The sequence below is a fragment of the Manis javanica genome, chromosome 2 (assembly GCF_040802235.1).
Source record: "Manis javanica isolate MJ-LG chromosome 2, MJ_LKY, whole genome shotgun sequence".
Lineage (NCBI taxonomy): Eukaryota > Metazoa > Chordata > Mammalia > Pholidota > Manidae > Manis > Manis javanica.
The window spans coordinates 192969254-192985734 of record NC_133157.1 but is presented as its reverse complement, the minus strand read 5'-3'; the positions used below and the strand labels follow the sequence as shown (position 1 = coordinate 192985734).

At 42.0% G+C, this 16481-nt stretch overlaps 1 protein-coding gene across 13 annotated transcripts in view; it reads left to right on the top strand.

Annotated features, from left to right (window-relative positions):
- Positions 1-7318, top strand: part of SYBU (syntabulin) — a 115760-nt gene extending 108442 nt beyond the window's left edge. For 12 of the 13 annotated variants that reach the window (XM_037010798.2, XM_037010799.2, XM_073229967.1 and 9 more), the window contains 3 exons: positions 2189-2392; positions 3766-3915; positions 5490-7318. In XM_037010798.2, coding sequence (XP_036866693.1) covers positions 2189-2392; positions 3766-3915; positions 5490-6594 — 1459 coding nt within the window. In that variant the 3' untranslated portion in view covers positions 6595-7318. The remainder of the gene's footprint in view (positions 1-2188; positions 2393-3765; positions 3916-5489) is intronic. The other variant, XM_073229969.1, reaches the window with a different exon arrangement.
- Positions 7319-16481: the final 9163 nt, after the last annotated feature.

Genomic DNA, 16481 nt, shown 5'->3' with positions numbered 1-16481 from the left:
AAGTAAAACAATGCTCAGTAAGCATCTGGCACAGGGATAGGGTCACAGAATGATGTCGGTGAAGATTGAGTTCAGAATAGAATTCCCCAGGTCAGAATTAGGGCTGACTCTCTACTTTCTCTCCTGACTTGTAATGGCTCATCTTCTATATTTCTTATAGTCACACTAAGAAATAGTCAGGCCGGTTGGTTCCGGACTTGGATGTGAACTCTGGGGAAGCAAATCCCAGCCTGAGTCCATGTTCTTTGCTGCTACTCACGAAGCCCTGCCCACCGCTGGGCTGCTCGGCCTGGTTTGTCACCGAGCCATCAGCCCATCTGTTCCACATAAAGTGTCCCGTTCTCATGGAAAGGAGGCAGCACACATTTGGATGATATCAAAAAGAAAGAACTTTTTAACTTTAGAGTGTGGTGATGTCTCATTTTCGCGTGATTTACAAGGTTGACAGCTAGATGAAATTGTATTTGATTTTAAATAAGTTATTTTGGTTTTAGAGCTAAGTATACCCACACACACACTCACATTCACATTTACACGTGTTTCTCATTGAGATGTGTCATTTAGCTACAGCTGTAATTAAAACTGCAAAGAGATTGTCAGAAAGCAGTATTGCCGTATGAACGGTATCTCGTTTCCTTTTGTTTTATTGTAATGTCATCAAGAAATGTTCCTGACAGAGCCGTTATCCTGTTAAAGTAATTTCAACATTCTCAGGATGCTTCCTTACACTAGCGGGTGTCAAGTCTCTGGAACCAGATTAACAAGGAAGTCCAATCAAGTTTATCCTGTAATAAGACCCTACAGCTTAGTTGCCCTTAACTGTTTATTGGATGTACTCACATGCATTCATTGATTTGATTTTCATGTCAACTCTGGAGGAAGGCAGGCAAGGTTATCGTATCCCCACATAGTAAGTGGCGTACTTGCCCAAGTTCCTAGTAAGTGGCAGTGGCAGGACTCAAACCCAGCCTATTCATTTAGCAGTCAGGGAGCACCTAACGTGTTCCTGGAAGTAGTGGGGGTAGAAAAGAACAGAGTGTGTTCCTGCCCTCAGAATGCTCCCAGCTGGCAGGAAAGACAAACAGGTATGCAGCGGTGATGCAGTGATAAGCCGCTGGGTGGAAGTGTACAGGGAGGGTTAGGGAGCAGCAAGGAGTGGCCTGTAGACCAGCCTGGAGATGGAGGAATCCAGAGAAGGCTGCTTGGAGCAGGTTCCCATTAGTGTCATAGTAGGAGGTATCCAGAGACTTAAGGTGGGGAGCAGAAGGAAAACATTCTAGGCAGAGAAAGTTATAGGTTAGAAAACATAAAGATGATGGAAAGCATGGATCATCAGAAAACTGTAAGTCATTTGGAATGCTGGCATCCAGAGGGAGGAGGAGGAGGGGGAGGGGCAGGGGTTGGGTTGGACAGGGAGGGGGGTTTGGACCTTGTGAGCAGGATTAAGGAGTTTTCCCTTTATTCTGGAGGCAGTGGGGAACTGCTGAATGGCTTTGAGGAGGATAGTAATAATCAAATTCCACTTTAGAAAGACCCATTCCAGCCACAGGGTCAGCCTTCCTGGTGGGGGCAAGACAGGAGGTGGGGGGATGAAGAGAGGGCTGTTACAGTCTTCGAGCAGTTGAACATAAAGGTTGTGTTAAGTCACTGGGGATGGAAAGAAAAGGAAAGCCAAAGCAGGTTGGTAAAATTTTTGACTTGGTACATACATGGACTATGTTTATCTGTCCTCTTTTCTCCTCCTCCTTTATGGGCAACCCGCTTCTTCCCCATCCTCCAGTGAACCACTCTTACTTATTTTCTTACACCAACATGAACCAAACCCAAATAGTTTTAAGCTGAAACAGGTGTACGGGAACAAAAACCACATCTTCACAGCAAAATGAACCAAATCAATATTTTGCATGGTTAATGTTCTTAGCAGGCAGTTGGGTTTAATTCAAAACAAGCTTTATGACCAAAAACAATTTGAAAGAATAGCAGAGGGTGAGGTAATGTGCTAATGACACAAAAATAGAAAACAGCAGGCAGGTAGGAAGAAGGCTGTTCGTAAGGACAGTTTGCGCTAATAATTCAGTCACCCCTTTCAACGCTATCAGTTGGATTTCCTTAGTAGTTACTCACCATAAAAAGCATTTGGGCACCCGTAGCCCCAAGGATTTTACAATGTTTCATGTTTTTCTCCCAGTCGAGGTCCCCATGGGCGGAGTAACGGAGCTTCATCGTGCAAGGCCGGCCACAGCCCACCCTCCCCTCGGGAGAAGGACCTTCTGTCCATGTTGTGCAGGAATCAGCTGAGCCCCGTTAGCATCCATCCCACTTATGCACCTTCTTCCCCAAGTAGCAGCAACTCTGGCTCCTACAAAGGCAGTGACTGCAGCCCGGTAATGAGGTCAGTGCTGCTTATCTGTCTCCCACTTCCTGGTTCTTAGTTTGTCTCTTACTTCATAAGTTTTCTATAAAAAAAATTACATAACCCTTGATTCCCTGCCTTATTCTGCAATAAGACACTTCCCTTTCCTTTCCCACACTCAGCTAGTCCTTCAACGGCTGCTGCAGGAAAGAGACATGTCAGGAGCAGTCCAAGTTTCAGCAGCCCGAGTAGTGACTGGTAGGGCAGAGAAATGGCTCCGTGGCAGTAGAGGGTCCTCTGTGTGTCCCTCAGAGCAGGGCTGAATGGTTCACGTGATCATTCACTCAGCACGGTGTGCCAGGTGCCGTGTGAGCACTGGGAGTGGGGCAGGGTGGCAGTGGTCCCTGTACGTACCACCCAGAGGACACGAAGACATTCCTCATGACCAAGGCACATGAAGATGATTCTGCAAGTAATTGATGCTTGATATGTATGTACAGGATGGAGAGAGGCTCCAACTCAGTCTGGAGGGATCAGAGGAGGCCTCCTGACCTGTTGAAATTGAAATGAGACCTCAAGGTCAAGCAAGGAGTGAATTAGTCTGGGAGTGGGGCAGGGGTTGCAGAAAGGATCTGTAGAACCTGAGGAACACGGCAGGACTGGCTGCAGGGGAACTGGACATGGGCCATCAGATGGAGTGCCGTGGTCTTGACTGGTTCCACAGTCCAATCCAGGTCTGCATTTGGGGAAGAAGCTGCAGCCCCTCCTTCAGGCTTCTCCCCTCTGGGCCTCCATTCTCCCGAGTCAGCCCTCCTACAGCAGATGCCCGCCCTTGGCCAGGCCTGAGAGGGGCCGAGAGTCCACTAGGGAACTTTGTGGAACCCTGAGTGTCTCTCTTACAAAACATTCTGGTGAGTACAGCAGACTTTTCCCTTCAGAAGAAGGGAACTTTCCACCAAACTAGCACATTCACACCAGAGACTGATTTGGAACAATTTGAATTCAACTAATAACAATCAGGATCTTTAGGCAGAGGCACATGGTGCAGAAAGTTAGGCCACCCGCTCCTTCCTTCCTTCCCGCCTGCCCCATCTCATTGTCCTTTAATACGACAGCATGCAGCTCTGAACCTATGGCTGGCCTGCGGACAGTCGTGCATTGCGTTGTATGAGATCATTCCTAAGCCATAGAAAATCCTCCCTCTCCACTCCCCACCCCACAAACAACCTCCTCCAATCTTCCATGTAACGAACAGTCCCGAGATTGGCAGGTATATTAGTCTCCCTTCCCAAGTGAGGTCACACGTTATTGAGGTTTAAGACCCCAACACACAACTGCTATTCCTTCTGGAGCTGTGCCTGAACTTCTCTTTGTATAGGAAAAGTAACATTTCATTCCTTGGATTGTTTCAGGCGGTCTGGAAGGTACACGTCCTGTGGTGAAAACCACGGTGTCAAACCCCCAAATCCCGAGCAGTATTTGACCCCTCTGCAGCAGAAGGAGGTCACGGTGAGGCACCTGAAGACCAGGCTGAAGGAGTCCGAGCGCCGACTTCAGGAGAGGTGAGTCTGCTCTCCTGGCATGCCGTGGTTCAGGGCGGGTTCTTCTGAGCCCGCACTGTAGCAAAACAGAAAAGAAGAAAAATGATTTCATTTAATTTCTGTCTGACTTTTAGAATCAGTCTCGCCAAACAGCCATGTCGTAGCCGTGCATGGTTCGGCTGCTGCAGGAGCCCAGGGGCTCCTCTCGGGCCCAAGGCCAGCCTCTGTGTCTTCTGGGTGTGTACAGCTTTGGCATGGAGAGTTGGGTGTGTGCAAAACTATTTTTAAATGACAGGAACCCTTGGCGGGAACAATCCCATACTTCCAGGAGAATGGGTCACATGCCTTGGGCCCCTAGTAAGCCCTGTTTATCTCTGTGGAAGAGGGGATGGCCATGTGCATTGTGATTCCTGCAAGCTATTTCTGTGCTGAAGGAAGAGGTTCGTTATTCTTGGCCGAGTGTTCAGGTAAAATAAAGCAAAACAAAACAAGAACCAAAAAAAACAGTCCATGCTTAAGAGATCTTATCTCAGAGAGAAAAGACCTTTGACATCTTAGGGCAGGCAAGATTTTCTGCTTGATGGATTTTCCCTGGAACATTTTGGGACAGACAAGCAGAGCTCTGATCAGGGTGGTTGTAAATTCAGACTGAGCATGGTGTGAGTCATACCCAACTTTCTGGAAGTCTGTGGTTTGTGATTTGAGGAATCTATGGAGGGTTTAAGCAATCATGAAAGGGAGGTATGGGAAGGCAGTGAAACAGGAGGATATTGAAGCCTAGACTTAAAGAAGCAGCACCAACATCTCTTCATATGTATCCAGATCCTGAGTACCTGGGCTTCATATCTTGAGAATATGAAGACATATATTTACATTGACTATGAAGAAATTATATGTAAGGAAAAATTTTTTGACCAAGTTCTTGAAATAGGATCCTGAGAAAGATCTAAAAAAATAGGATAGATTCTCTTCAGTGTAGGATGGATCAGTATGATCTTACCTGAGAGAACACAGAGTGATCAGCTGTTCACAAAGTCCTTGCAACAGGTAGCATTTTCTGATTTTAAAAAATATTTTACTTGTTATTGGAATATAATCAGAACAGTTTGGCAAGACTAAAACTTACCAGTCTGCTTTCTGTCTTTGATAGGTAATTAAAAGTGAAATGGACTTTGCTTCCACAGACTGTTTGCAGACATGAAGGGGTAGGCTGGGGAGATAAGAGCAGGCTATGGAACTCTAATGTGTTCTAATAAAATTTCAAATATTAACTATTGAAGAGAGGATAATGCTGGTAAAGTATTTAATGCAATGCCTTATTGCATGCACTCTAGAAGAAAAAAACAAACTATAGTAGCATATTTTATTCTGATCCTAGTTGCTATTATTTTTTAGCTATTTTGCAATTAAGGTGGTTTTACAATTAAAGTGGGGGTACAGTTCTGGCTAATACCTGAAAAGAAAGAAGTTTCAAAGCTGCTTTAACCTCTGTGTTTCAAGTGGAAGAGGGTGGACTCCTAGCCATGTGTCAGACTTGCTCACTGGCTGGTTCAAAGCTGACATTTTCCTTGGCCCTGCTTGCCTTCTCACTCCAGGGAAGGTGAGATTGTGGAGCTCAAGTCTCAGCTGGCCCGCATGCGAGAAGACTGGATTGAAGAGGAGTGCCACCGGGTGGAGGCCCAGCTGGCCCTCAAGGAAGCCAGGAAAGAGATTAAACAGCTCAAACAGGTCATTGAAACTATGAGGAGCAATCTGGCTGATAAGGATAAAGGCATCCAAAAGTATTTTGTGGACATAAACATTCAAAACAAGAAGTTGGAGTCTCTGCTTCAGAGCATGGAGAGAGCACACAATGGTTCTCTGAGGGATGAACTGTGTCTAGACTTTCCATTCGATTCCCCAGAAAAAAGCTTCACGCCAAACACCCCTTTTGGCAAGATGGCCGATGGGCTTTCTCTGGAAGAGACGGTCACAGAAGAAGGGGCTGACGGCAAGCTGCTGGTGGGAGACAGCCTGGTCGACGGCACAGATTTGTTTGATGAGATGGTGGCGGCCATCACTGCAGAGGCTGGGAACCTGGAGCTTGTTGCTGCCACCCCTGGGGCAGAGGCCCTTGAGGTCCTCCCCAGGGGCGTGGGTCCTGAGGAGGCCAAGGCGATGGTGGAGCAAGCCGTGCAGACCGACGTGGTGCCCTACAGCCCTGCTGTGTCAGAGCTCATTCAGCATGTGCTCAAGCTCCAGGACCCCTCTCCCTCTCCCCCCACATCCCCTGATGAGTCCGGGCCTGACTCGATGGAAAGCTTCCTCAAGTCCATCTCTGCATTAGTGGTTGATTTAACTCCAAGAAATCCAAATTCAGCCATCCTCTTGTCTCCCGTGGAGACCCCATACACCACGGTGGATACGGGGGCTCGTGAAAACCGCCTCATGAGAGAGCTGGATTTTGCAGGCCCCACAGAAGAAAGGTTGAACGGCATCATCCCGCTGTCCTCGGGGGCCGTTGGGAGGCAGTACTGGAGCAGCAGCTTCCTGGTGGATCTCCTGGCCGTGGCTGCTCCTGTAGTCCCCACGGTTCTGTGGGCATTCAGTACTCAGAGAGGGGGGACAGATCCCATCTACAACATCGGAGCCTTGCTCCGGGGCTGCTGTGTGGTTGCCCTGCATTCACTCCGCCGCACCACCTTTCACATCAAAACCTAAATAGCAGTTGTTGTTTCTGTGTGCCAGTTTGTCCTGTGTGGCGTGCCAGGTGGAGAAACAGCAGGTCAACTTGAGGCAGTCCCTGTTCTGTCGTTTTGCTCCTCGGTATTTGATTTGCACTATATTTAGTTGACGCCTGTTCACTGTTTAAAACGAGAGGTCTCTTCAAAGGCATGGAGACCTGGTTCAAGTAAATGTCCCACCAGTGTGGTATAGAAAGCATGCTCATGATCCTGCCGTGTCGTCTGAGGTGCCCTTTCTTATCCTATTGGTTCAGGAAAAGAAAATGCAAAGTTTGCACTTTGAAGACAGCTTCTGTAAGGCTGGCATGTTATCTCCTCGCGTTGCTTCGTGCTGTTTTAAAATGTGTAATCGTTACAGCATTCCAATGGTCTTGTGCATAGCAGGGGACTGTAACCAAAAATAAAAATGTATTTGTGTAATTGGTCTGAAGAAATCTTGAATAGCTCTTTAGTGTCTTACTCGGGGTTGATAAGGTTTGAGTGTTTGCAATTTTTTACTAAATGTAGCTCCAAGGTCTTAAAATGGCTTGTTTGTTCTTAAACCTCTTAATTGATGAACCTGTATGTAAGTTTACAATGTATTAACTTATTTTTTGCTCATTATGTATAGTGTTTTATTGGAAATTGTAACCATACACTTCAGCATGATGAAAATAAAGATTAGTGTTTCCATTTAAATAAATGTTCTATCCAATAAATAATCATCTCTGTGGTTTTACTTCTAAATATGATAAGACTAACTGGACAGCAGATCTTTCCTTCTTTATCAATAGGAGTCTGTCAAAGTGGAGTTAACTAAGAAACGAGAAAGAGGGAAAAACAGCTATTAAAGAAATAATGATGTCTTTAAAAAAGGCATTGTTTCTGAATAAAAGTAGCTTTGTTTGTTTGCTCTGAAATTACCCACACACTTGTTTGCCCATGAATTTGTTCAGTAAGGGTATGTTGAGTATTTTCAGGAAAGTTGGGGTGATTTTTTTTTAAGCATGGTAGGTAGCACTGCTAGTACCTTATGCCTTCTCCCCATGGAAGGCTAAGGTGAAGGTGAGTGGCTGGGAAGGGAGGAGATAATAACTGATCTATACTATCTTATTTTTTCCTCACATCAATCTTGTAAGGTGGTGTATTATTCTATTTTACAGATAAGGGAGCTAAACCTCTAAAAGGCAAACTCACAATCTCATAGTTTCTCTCTAGAAGCCAGGATTTCAAGTTCCTGCAAAGCAAATAAATGCCTTTTCCACTTTACCACATGAAGGGAATAACAGAAGAATATCCTAAGTTCTCACCCAGAAACTCTTCTTCACAGCACTTACCACCTTTAAACATACACTGTTTTCCCCACTAAAATGTTAGCTCTCTGAGGATAGGGATCTCTGTTCTGTTTTGTTTACAGATCTGTCTCAAAAACTTAAAACAGTAGGTGGCACATAGTAGGGGTTCTAAAAACAGTTGAGAATTTATTCATCCAACAAATACTTGGGTGCTCACATACTAAGCGTTTCACTGGGTGGTCAGTACTGAAGGAGGCAGGCAAGGTTTCTCCCACCAGGGAGCTTACATTCTGTCTGTGAAAATCACAGACTATGCTGCCAATGACCAAGATCATTTTAGATCATGGTATGTGCTTCTAAGGACGTAAACAAGGTGTTTGACCAAGATTGACAGAGGCAAAGGTAAGGAACACATCTCTAAAGAAATTACATTAGTGGGTATAGTATTTGAAAAAGAGCCAGTCATATGAAATTATAGGAAGTAAAATTTTGCAAAAAGAACAGATGCAAAGGCCCAGAGGCAGAAAAGGGCCTGACATGTTATGGGGCATCAAGGAGGCTGGAGAAGCAAGAGCAGTGAGGGGTCAGGGGCAGGTGGAGAGGTAGATAAGAAGCTAATTTTTCTGGTGCCATGCAAACCACATTAGGATTAATTTAAATTTATTCACAATGCAATGAGAAATATTAATAGACTTTAAAACAGGACAATCATATAATTTTTTTTTCCACTTTTTCTTTTTTGAATTTTGGGGCTGCCGTGTGCAGAGTGCATTATAGGCAGGCAGCAGTGGAAGCAGGGGACAATTGTAATGGTCCAGATGAGTGATTGTGACCATTTGGAGGTGGAAGTGAATAAAGTTGAATACATAAGTTGAATAAAGACATAACTTAAAGACAGAACTTGTGTGATTTTCAGAGAGAGTGAATGTGGGGAGGGAATGAGGTAAGGTTTAGGGAAGAGAAATTAAGGATGACTCAGGTTTTTGATTTGAGCATGTGGGTCAGCAAGTGGTGACCATTTATTAAGAATGGAAAGAACTCAAGAAAAACAAGTTTGGGAAAATAAATTTGGATGTCTATTAAGTATCTATGGATAATGTCAAGTGAGTAATTGCATATATGTAAATGTGAAGATCAGGGGAGTTGTCAGGGCAAGAGCTATAAAATTGGGGTTCTTCAGCATTTGTATACTATTTAAAACCATGGCATGGGTGAAATCCAGGGAGAGTTTAAAGAAAAGAAGGCTGAAGGCTGAGTCCCAGGACACTTCCACGTTTAGATAGAGATAGAGAATCAAGAACCAACAAAGTAGTGTAAGAAGAGGCAGCCCAGTGGTGGGAGGAAAACAAGATGAATGTAGTATTATGAAAACCAGGAGAGGAAAGTGATTCAAGAGTGGGGTGGCCAACTGTGTTGAAGTCCTACCAAGAAAGTGAGCAACATGAGGACAGATATATGTCTGTCTACTAGCTTTGACAACAAAATCTTAGTGACTGTCAAGATCATTTTCTTGGGAGAAATGAAGCCAGATTGGAGTGGTGTGGATAAAATGAGAGTTCCCGTGGCCAGGATTCTCACCTGGCCCTGGTTGACAAGCTCACTGCACACCTGTGGGCAATACATGGCTGTTGACTCTATATAAAGAGCTCCACCCAGTGCTCTGGGCACGACATGGTGGCAGGGCTGCAAGGCAGAGGCTGGAGTGGTGGCAGTGCCGAGGACAGAGGCCCAGAGAATGGCTGTGCGGGACGACTGTGCAGAGAGGCCGGGAGGACGGCTGTGAGGGACAGCTGTGTGGACAGAGGGGCCCAGAGGCAGAGACTGGTTTGCTGCATACAGACTCGTTCTGAGTGAATAGGATTCTAGTGACTGACCTGCCACCTGGAAATAAAGGTGGGTATAACCCTTTCACCCCAAGAACGTTTCGCTGTCATTTTCTTTGGTCACATTGAATCCATAGCGAACTTGCCTGGGACTGAAACCCATTGGCAAGAAAAGTGCGTTATCAAGTGAATGGAAGAGAGAGAGTAGAAATCAATGTGTGCAGCTAATTTCTTTGTTTTATTGTGAAGGGGAAGACATGGGTGGTAGTTACACAGGGGATGTGAGATGCAAGTCTCTGTTCTATTTTTCAGTAATGAGAGAAGATAGAGCATGCGCCAATGTAGAGAAAGAAATTGATAAGCCAGGAGAGATTAATTGAAGGAGAGAAGACCTTGAGAAGATGAGAAGGGATTGGTTGGAGGGCACAAGGATGCCCACGGGGAGATGATGGTTAGTCCCTGATGGGCCATTTCTTCTCTGGAATACACATGTCTTAGGAACACATGGATACTTAGTGCATAGTAGAGGGATTTGACTGAAATGGAAGAGAAACTATTTCTGGAGGTGAGTAGTTGAAAGTGTCCCAAGATAATAAGCCCTGCTCACACAGGTCCCTTCCTGAAGGGATGAGACCAATACCTAGATTCTGTTATCTTCCTTATAGTTCCTTCTTGTGTTTATTCATACTTGTTGCTAAATTAAAGTGCTTTTGCTTTAAGAAAAATTATAAGCCTGTTTTGGTATCCTCTGTTGCTACAGAAACCAATAAAACCGCACAAACTCAGCATTGCTTTCATCAATTCAAGATGAATGGGAAGACAGGCTCTGGTAAAGAAGAATTCTCCATGAACCACAAATATTTATGTTGATTATCAAATTGAAGGCAGCTGATCATGAATAGCAAATTGTTTTGCTGTTCTAATAAACCTGTAATCCTTCCTTACATAAATAAAAAACTTCAAAGTTAACTCATTGGCAACATGAGACACTGCATATCCTATCCACTCTGAAACAAATTTGCACAAAGGTCAAACAGGAGGTCCTGGAACAGTTATTCTGTGTTTCTTTCCCTCTTCCTCCAGCCCCCATCCTTCCTCCTCCTCTTACTTCAGGGTTTCAGTATACACAGTCTGTGGAAAATTACTACTTTTATTGAGAACAAAGTCTCTCCCAAATGAGTCCCTTGGAGTAAATAAAAGATGGAACATAGCTTTGCCTTTCGGAAGCCTAAGGCGTTGGCTGGTTTTGTGGACAGGATGATCTGATCCCATAGAAAAAAGTGTTCAAAGTTGCTTTCAGTAATTTGGATGTCTGTAATGTACAAACAGGCAGGGAAATGGAAAAGGAGGAACAATTCCACTCTATTGAACAAATTGCTGTCCCATCAAAGCAAATGTTAAGCATTTCCTACAGTTATGTGTGCAAACATTCCACTTTATAAGAAACAATTTTTCCCAAAGGGATATACTGACCTTTCCGAGTTGAGCTGTTCAGAAAGGGGTGGGGAAATGCACTGCCCTCGGATGCCAAGCGTTTCTGACATTTATGGCAGAGAAAAAGGAAGTGTGTGATTTGCATTTGTCATAGGCCTTGCCCAAGAAGTGGTTAGGTCTGAGATATGTTTTACTCCTGAGGATTTTTTCATTTAAAAAGGTTTAGGGTAGTTTTCAACTTCCATTTCAGCTCAGTGAGCACTTTTACAAAATTCACCCATTCCCAATATTAACAGATAAAATGTGCACACGAAACTAACCTAGGAAATTAAAAATTACAGTTTATGGCAATCACATCTTAAAAGGATGTCAACAAACTCCCAATTGTCCCAGACAAAACAATTAGAAAGTCCAAATAGGACAGGTTTATATCAGGTGATTATTTTTAAACCACTAGAAGGCAGGCTCTACTGTGTCTGCTGTTTCTTGCACAATCACAATGTTTGTGATAACAATGGATATAACCTTAATCCAAAGAATTTTAAAATTCAGAAAAGGTTTAAATGCTACTCAGAAGAGATGGTGTTAAAAGACTGGAATGTTTCAGTAGTGTTTAAGTTTTTTAAAAGGCCTTTTTAAAAATGTTTTCAACATACAAAGGCCAATACATAAGTCACCTAAAGGTAAAGTTTTAGAATAGCGACATCAGACCTGGAGCCCTGATATTTGTGTTCCTCTTGTCCCCAGCCGTGGTCTCAGTAGCACCTCTCAGAATAGCTTGAAAACCAGATCACTGTATACCAGGTTCTTTGAAAATGGCAAATCATGTATACCCACTATGTTGTACTTCGGGGTTCACTGGCATACTACTACCCTGGGTAATGCTGAAGGACTCAGCCCCCTACTGTCCCAGACAAATGAATGCTTAATGGACCTGTTTCCTAACCTTCTCTCACAAAAGCTTGTTTGCCAGTGCTGTACCAGTTTACCTGTGAAAAGAATCTTTCACTTCAAGCACAGAGGCCATGTAAGCATGTGGGATGGCAGTGATGTAAAATGATGACATCAAACCTGGAGTCTGGGTTCCCTTCCTGATGCCTTCAAAGGTAGGGGTCATACCTTCTGCCCCTTGCTGCCCTAGAGTTCCTCCCCACAGAGATTTTATCTGACACACCATCAGGGATAGTTTCATTCTCATTTCCTGAAAATGTCCTTTGTGATCAAAGTGATTTTGAATAACTTTGCAAAATTAAATTTTTGCCAGACTAGATCGGTAATGGACTAGAATATGAAGATTATTAACAACTGCAGTATATCTCCAATTTGATGGTGCATTGAAGACCTCCCTCCCCTTCCCTGCAATCAAATAGTTTGAGGTGTTTAAAGTGGTATCCTAGCCTTATTTTCTACAGTAAACAACAGGTGCTGGCATTTTAAACTGACCTTTAATTCTTCGGAACCAGCACATTAGTTCTGGCTTATTGGTTGTCCAGAGAAAATGAACAACAAAAGCAGTCTTAATCATTTTCACGTCTCCAACTGAAAGTAGCACCTGGGAAAAAGTTTTTATAATGATCACCTACTCTGTAAGGGTTCCTTCTCATCAGGACAGACAGGCAACTATGAGGTTCGGGTGCACTGCAAAGCTTGAAAAAGGAATAAAAAGCAGTTGTATTGTTGTGTACTTTAAACTTAAATGAAGTGAGTAAAGTATATCTATATCCTTATGCACATCTAGTTCACTTACCACTACAAAAAAAATACTGAGTCAAAAGATTTTTAATTTACTTCAGAGGCCAACATACCTATTGATGATGATGTCATTTTTTTCTCCATAAAATAGGTAAGCACTGATTTTATTCAGGAATAATCAACAGGTTTGAAAACTGCACTGCTATGTGAATTATGGATGGAATGTTTAACCAAATGAAACTAATCCTGGGCAGAACTTAATATAATGAGCCTGAAACTGACATAAGAATTAGAAACTGTAATAATTTCGCTCAACAATATGAGAATCAGAGTACGTCCTTTAAATTTCCTATGCAGAGGGATATTTTTTTCTGTACATTACTCTCTCAACCAGATTGTAAGGACGTATTAAGAAGGGTAATTGGATGAGTTCAGGAACAGTTTGTAACAGGAAGGTCTCTGTGCATATCTTAGCATATGCACAAAACCTGTGACCTTGGCCTCATTAGAATAATGACCCCATCAAATGAGCTAATTGGTCTATTTCGCAAGTATGTGAATATAAATCACATTTTATTTTGCCTTGATTATATCTGACCCAAGTTAATTGGGTATTTGTATATAGCATTGACATTCAACTATAGTTCTTTCTATGAAAATAAAAGCTAACTTCAGTCATATTCAATAAGTTCTTAGAAAACACAAATAAGTGTTACCTACTATGATTTGTAACATTTTCATTGAGTTCTTTAAGACCTAGAGAGGACATTCTAAAGGTTTTTTGGCAGCTCAGTTTCCAGTGAAGAGAGGTCTTAGAAATCAGTCCACATAGGATACTGATTAACTAATATAACCTGCTCTGAGTTTGCTATTTTCCTTTCCTTTAATCAAGCATACAATTGCTTTTCTATTTTGCTTTCCTTACATGTTAAATGGGGACACTGGATTGCGGAGTCAGATATAATCAGAAACTCTCAGTGTTGAGCACATAATGAATGTTGATCCTTATTAAACTTGCATTCACCTTGGAGGTGTGTATCTAATATTGCAAAATCAGTCAACTTTTCCCACTCTCCACAAGGGGCAGCCAGAGTCAGTGCATGGCAAGGTATGTGTAAAGTGTCTACAGTATCTCATGTGTGTACAGGGGCCTCATAACAACGCCATTTGTCAAGCACTTCATATATACCAGGCATTATACTGTATACTTGGTTTCCGTCCATCCTTAAAGCCACTATCTCCATTTAAGTGATTTACAGACTCAGGCAATTTAATACTGCAGCATTTCTATAGTAGCTCTGAGGCCTCTGAGCAGCTCTCAAAATTGGTGCCATCAGTTTAATAAATACTGCACAGCCATGGAAGTTCCCTGAAAGGGAAGGCGGAGACTGTCTTGGGTTGGCCAGACTTTGAGGGAAAGGTTCTGTGCAGAATCTCCCACTTGTGGATTAGCAGTGTCAGTGAGCACACACACAGGGTAGAAGTCTGTCGTGACGGGAGCAGGTGTGTGTGCAAGAGGCTTTTCCCAAAATAGTGTCTCTTTCCAGTCCTAAAAGACTGAGGCTTCTGGTAAAAAATCATCTCCTATCTCTCTCAAAAGTTACTACAGTTACTGAGCATGGTAGGATGCAAAGTGAAAACACAGCAGAATACAAAAGGAGTCACAAGTTGGTGCTGTAACCTTGAAACAGCCTTGGTTACTCAAAAAAAAAAAGTGAAGTAAATTAGATAAGGAGTAAGAGCTCTCTTTGATAATAGGAGACAGCAAGTCAAATTTTAAAATTCTGGGTAAATGATAAAGCCAAATTATTAGCTACTAAAATAATCTCTTTATGGACCTACCAGCTTCAACTTTCCAATGGACCAGAAAGTGAGGGACACAGCTCCTTCCTGGAAGAATCTGTAGGTCCCAGCACACGGCCATCCTCCACCTTGGCTTCAGCCAGAACCACTCCCCTTGGTAACTTATATTTGCTACAAATCTTATGAAAGATTTCCTTGGAACAAGGGGCTAAAGAGTGTAAAAATCATTACAGTAGGTTATCCCAAAGCTGAAATACGTAGGATTAAAAAAGATATGAGCGTTAGCTGTAGCTGACCCGGAGCACCCCTTCAGTGTACATCATCAAGAAAACGTAAGCTTTCTGGAACATTGGCCGTGGTTAGATTTGCACTATAGTGGTAGTGTACAGAATGATGTTGGAACCTTGATCCAGGTTTCAGTTTCCATAGCTACCATACCTTCTTCCCAATCACTAATCTTTATCCAAGAATAGTTACTGCCCTGATCAGAGGTGAATGCATGTCAAAACTGAGAATTCAGATATTAAATTTTAAATAGTTCTAAAATGTTGACTCAATTAAATATGCTACTTTTAAAGAAAAGCCAAAGGTCAACTAGAGGATACCCCTAGCTGAAACTTGGTAAAAGGAAATGGCTCGAAACCCTGAAGTGCATGTATAAAAACAAAGTAAGTTTCACATGTCTTTGATTACTTGGTATCTCAATACATGAAATGTATAATTCAAGTAATGGATGGAACTAATTCTACCTATGCCTTTTTACTTTTACTAATAAGCTTCTAAAACTTTTAGTTCTTTGTTAAGAAAACAAAACAGAAATAAATTTAGAGGGTAAAAGAGCCAGTTTGCTACCCTGAAGTGTTTATCATGTGCATTTAACTCCATGACTTCTTCTAGGACCACAATATACTCAATTTAAAACAGGAATTTAGTTTTAGATAGCAAGAGTTAAAAAATTCCAAAATTGTTATTTATTCTTTCCATGAGAAAAATCTTCCTAATTAGTCATACAAACTGAAATTTCTAACCAGTCTTTATTTCTAAATAAACAAAAATAAAAAAGCTGAACAAAAACCAGAATCTGACACACATGAAAATCATGACCAAAGCAGATTTAAGTATTTGTCAACTAGATGGCGAAAAGCAGTAAAATTTACTGTGCTAATGGAGAGGTTATCCTTTATGAACTCCAAATTTAGAAAAATCATGTAGCATTCCCATAACTAAAAATAAATACAAATAAGAGAAGATAATATTTATTATTAAAAATTTGAGTCTAATTCTATTTAATTGGGAGTTTAGTGGCAGAAACTCTAGTTAACATGGTAACTGAAAAGGTGGCTTGGGGCTGTAATAAGAGGCTTTTTACAAAGTTAAATTTCAACTGATTCCATAGTCACATTTCCTCTGGAAGCTTAGGCTAAGGACTCAGGGAACTCTCACTGTATAGTTTGTGATTTTACTACGAAATATCACTGTAATTCAAATATATCAGCAGTATTTGTCTTATAGAGTATCTATGACATCTTAAAAACTCACAGAATGTTACTTTTGGGCAATAACTTTTAAGAAAGTAAAAATCTTTAAAAATCCTAAAGCCATAGAAAATCAGCTAGAAGTATTTTAATTATGGAAAAAAATTTAATGGGATTTTAAACTATCAAATCTATGTTTTTCCCTATGAATATAGTATGTATCTATTTCCTTAAAACTATTTTGGGAGTCAGTCAATACCCCAAAATAAAAATATTACTATTTCTATCTTGGTTTATAATTCAATGAATCAATATTACCTTAACTAACACCACCAGTTGAACTGAAGGTTTTCTGCATTTTTA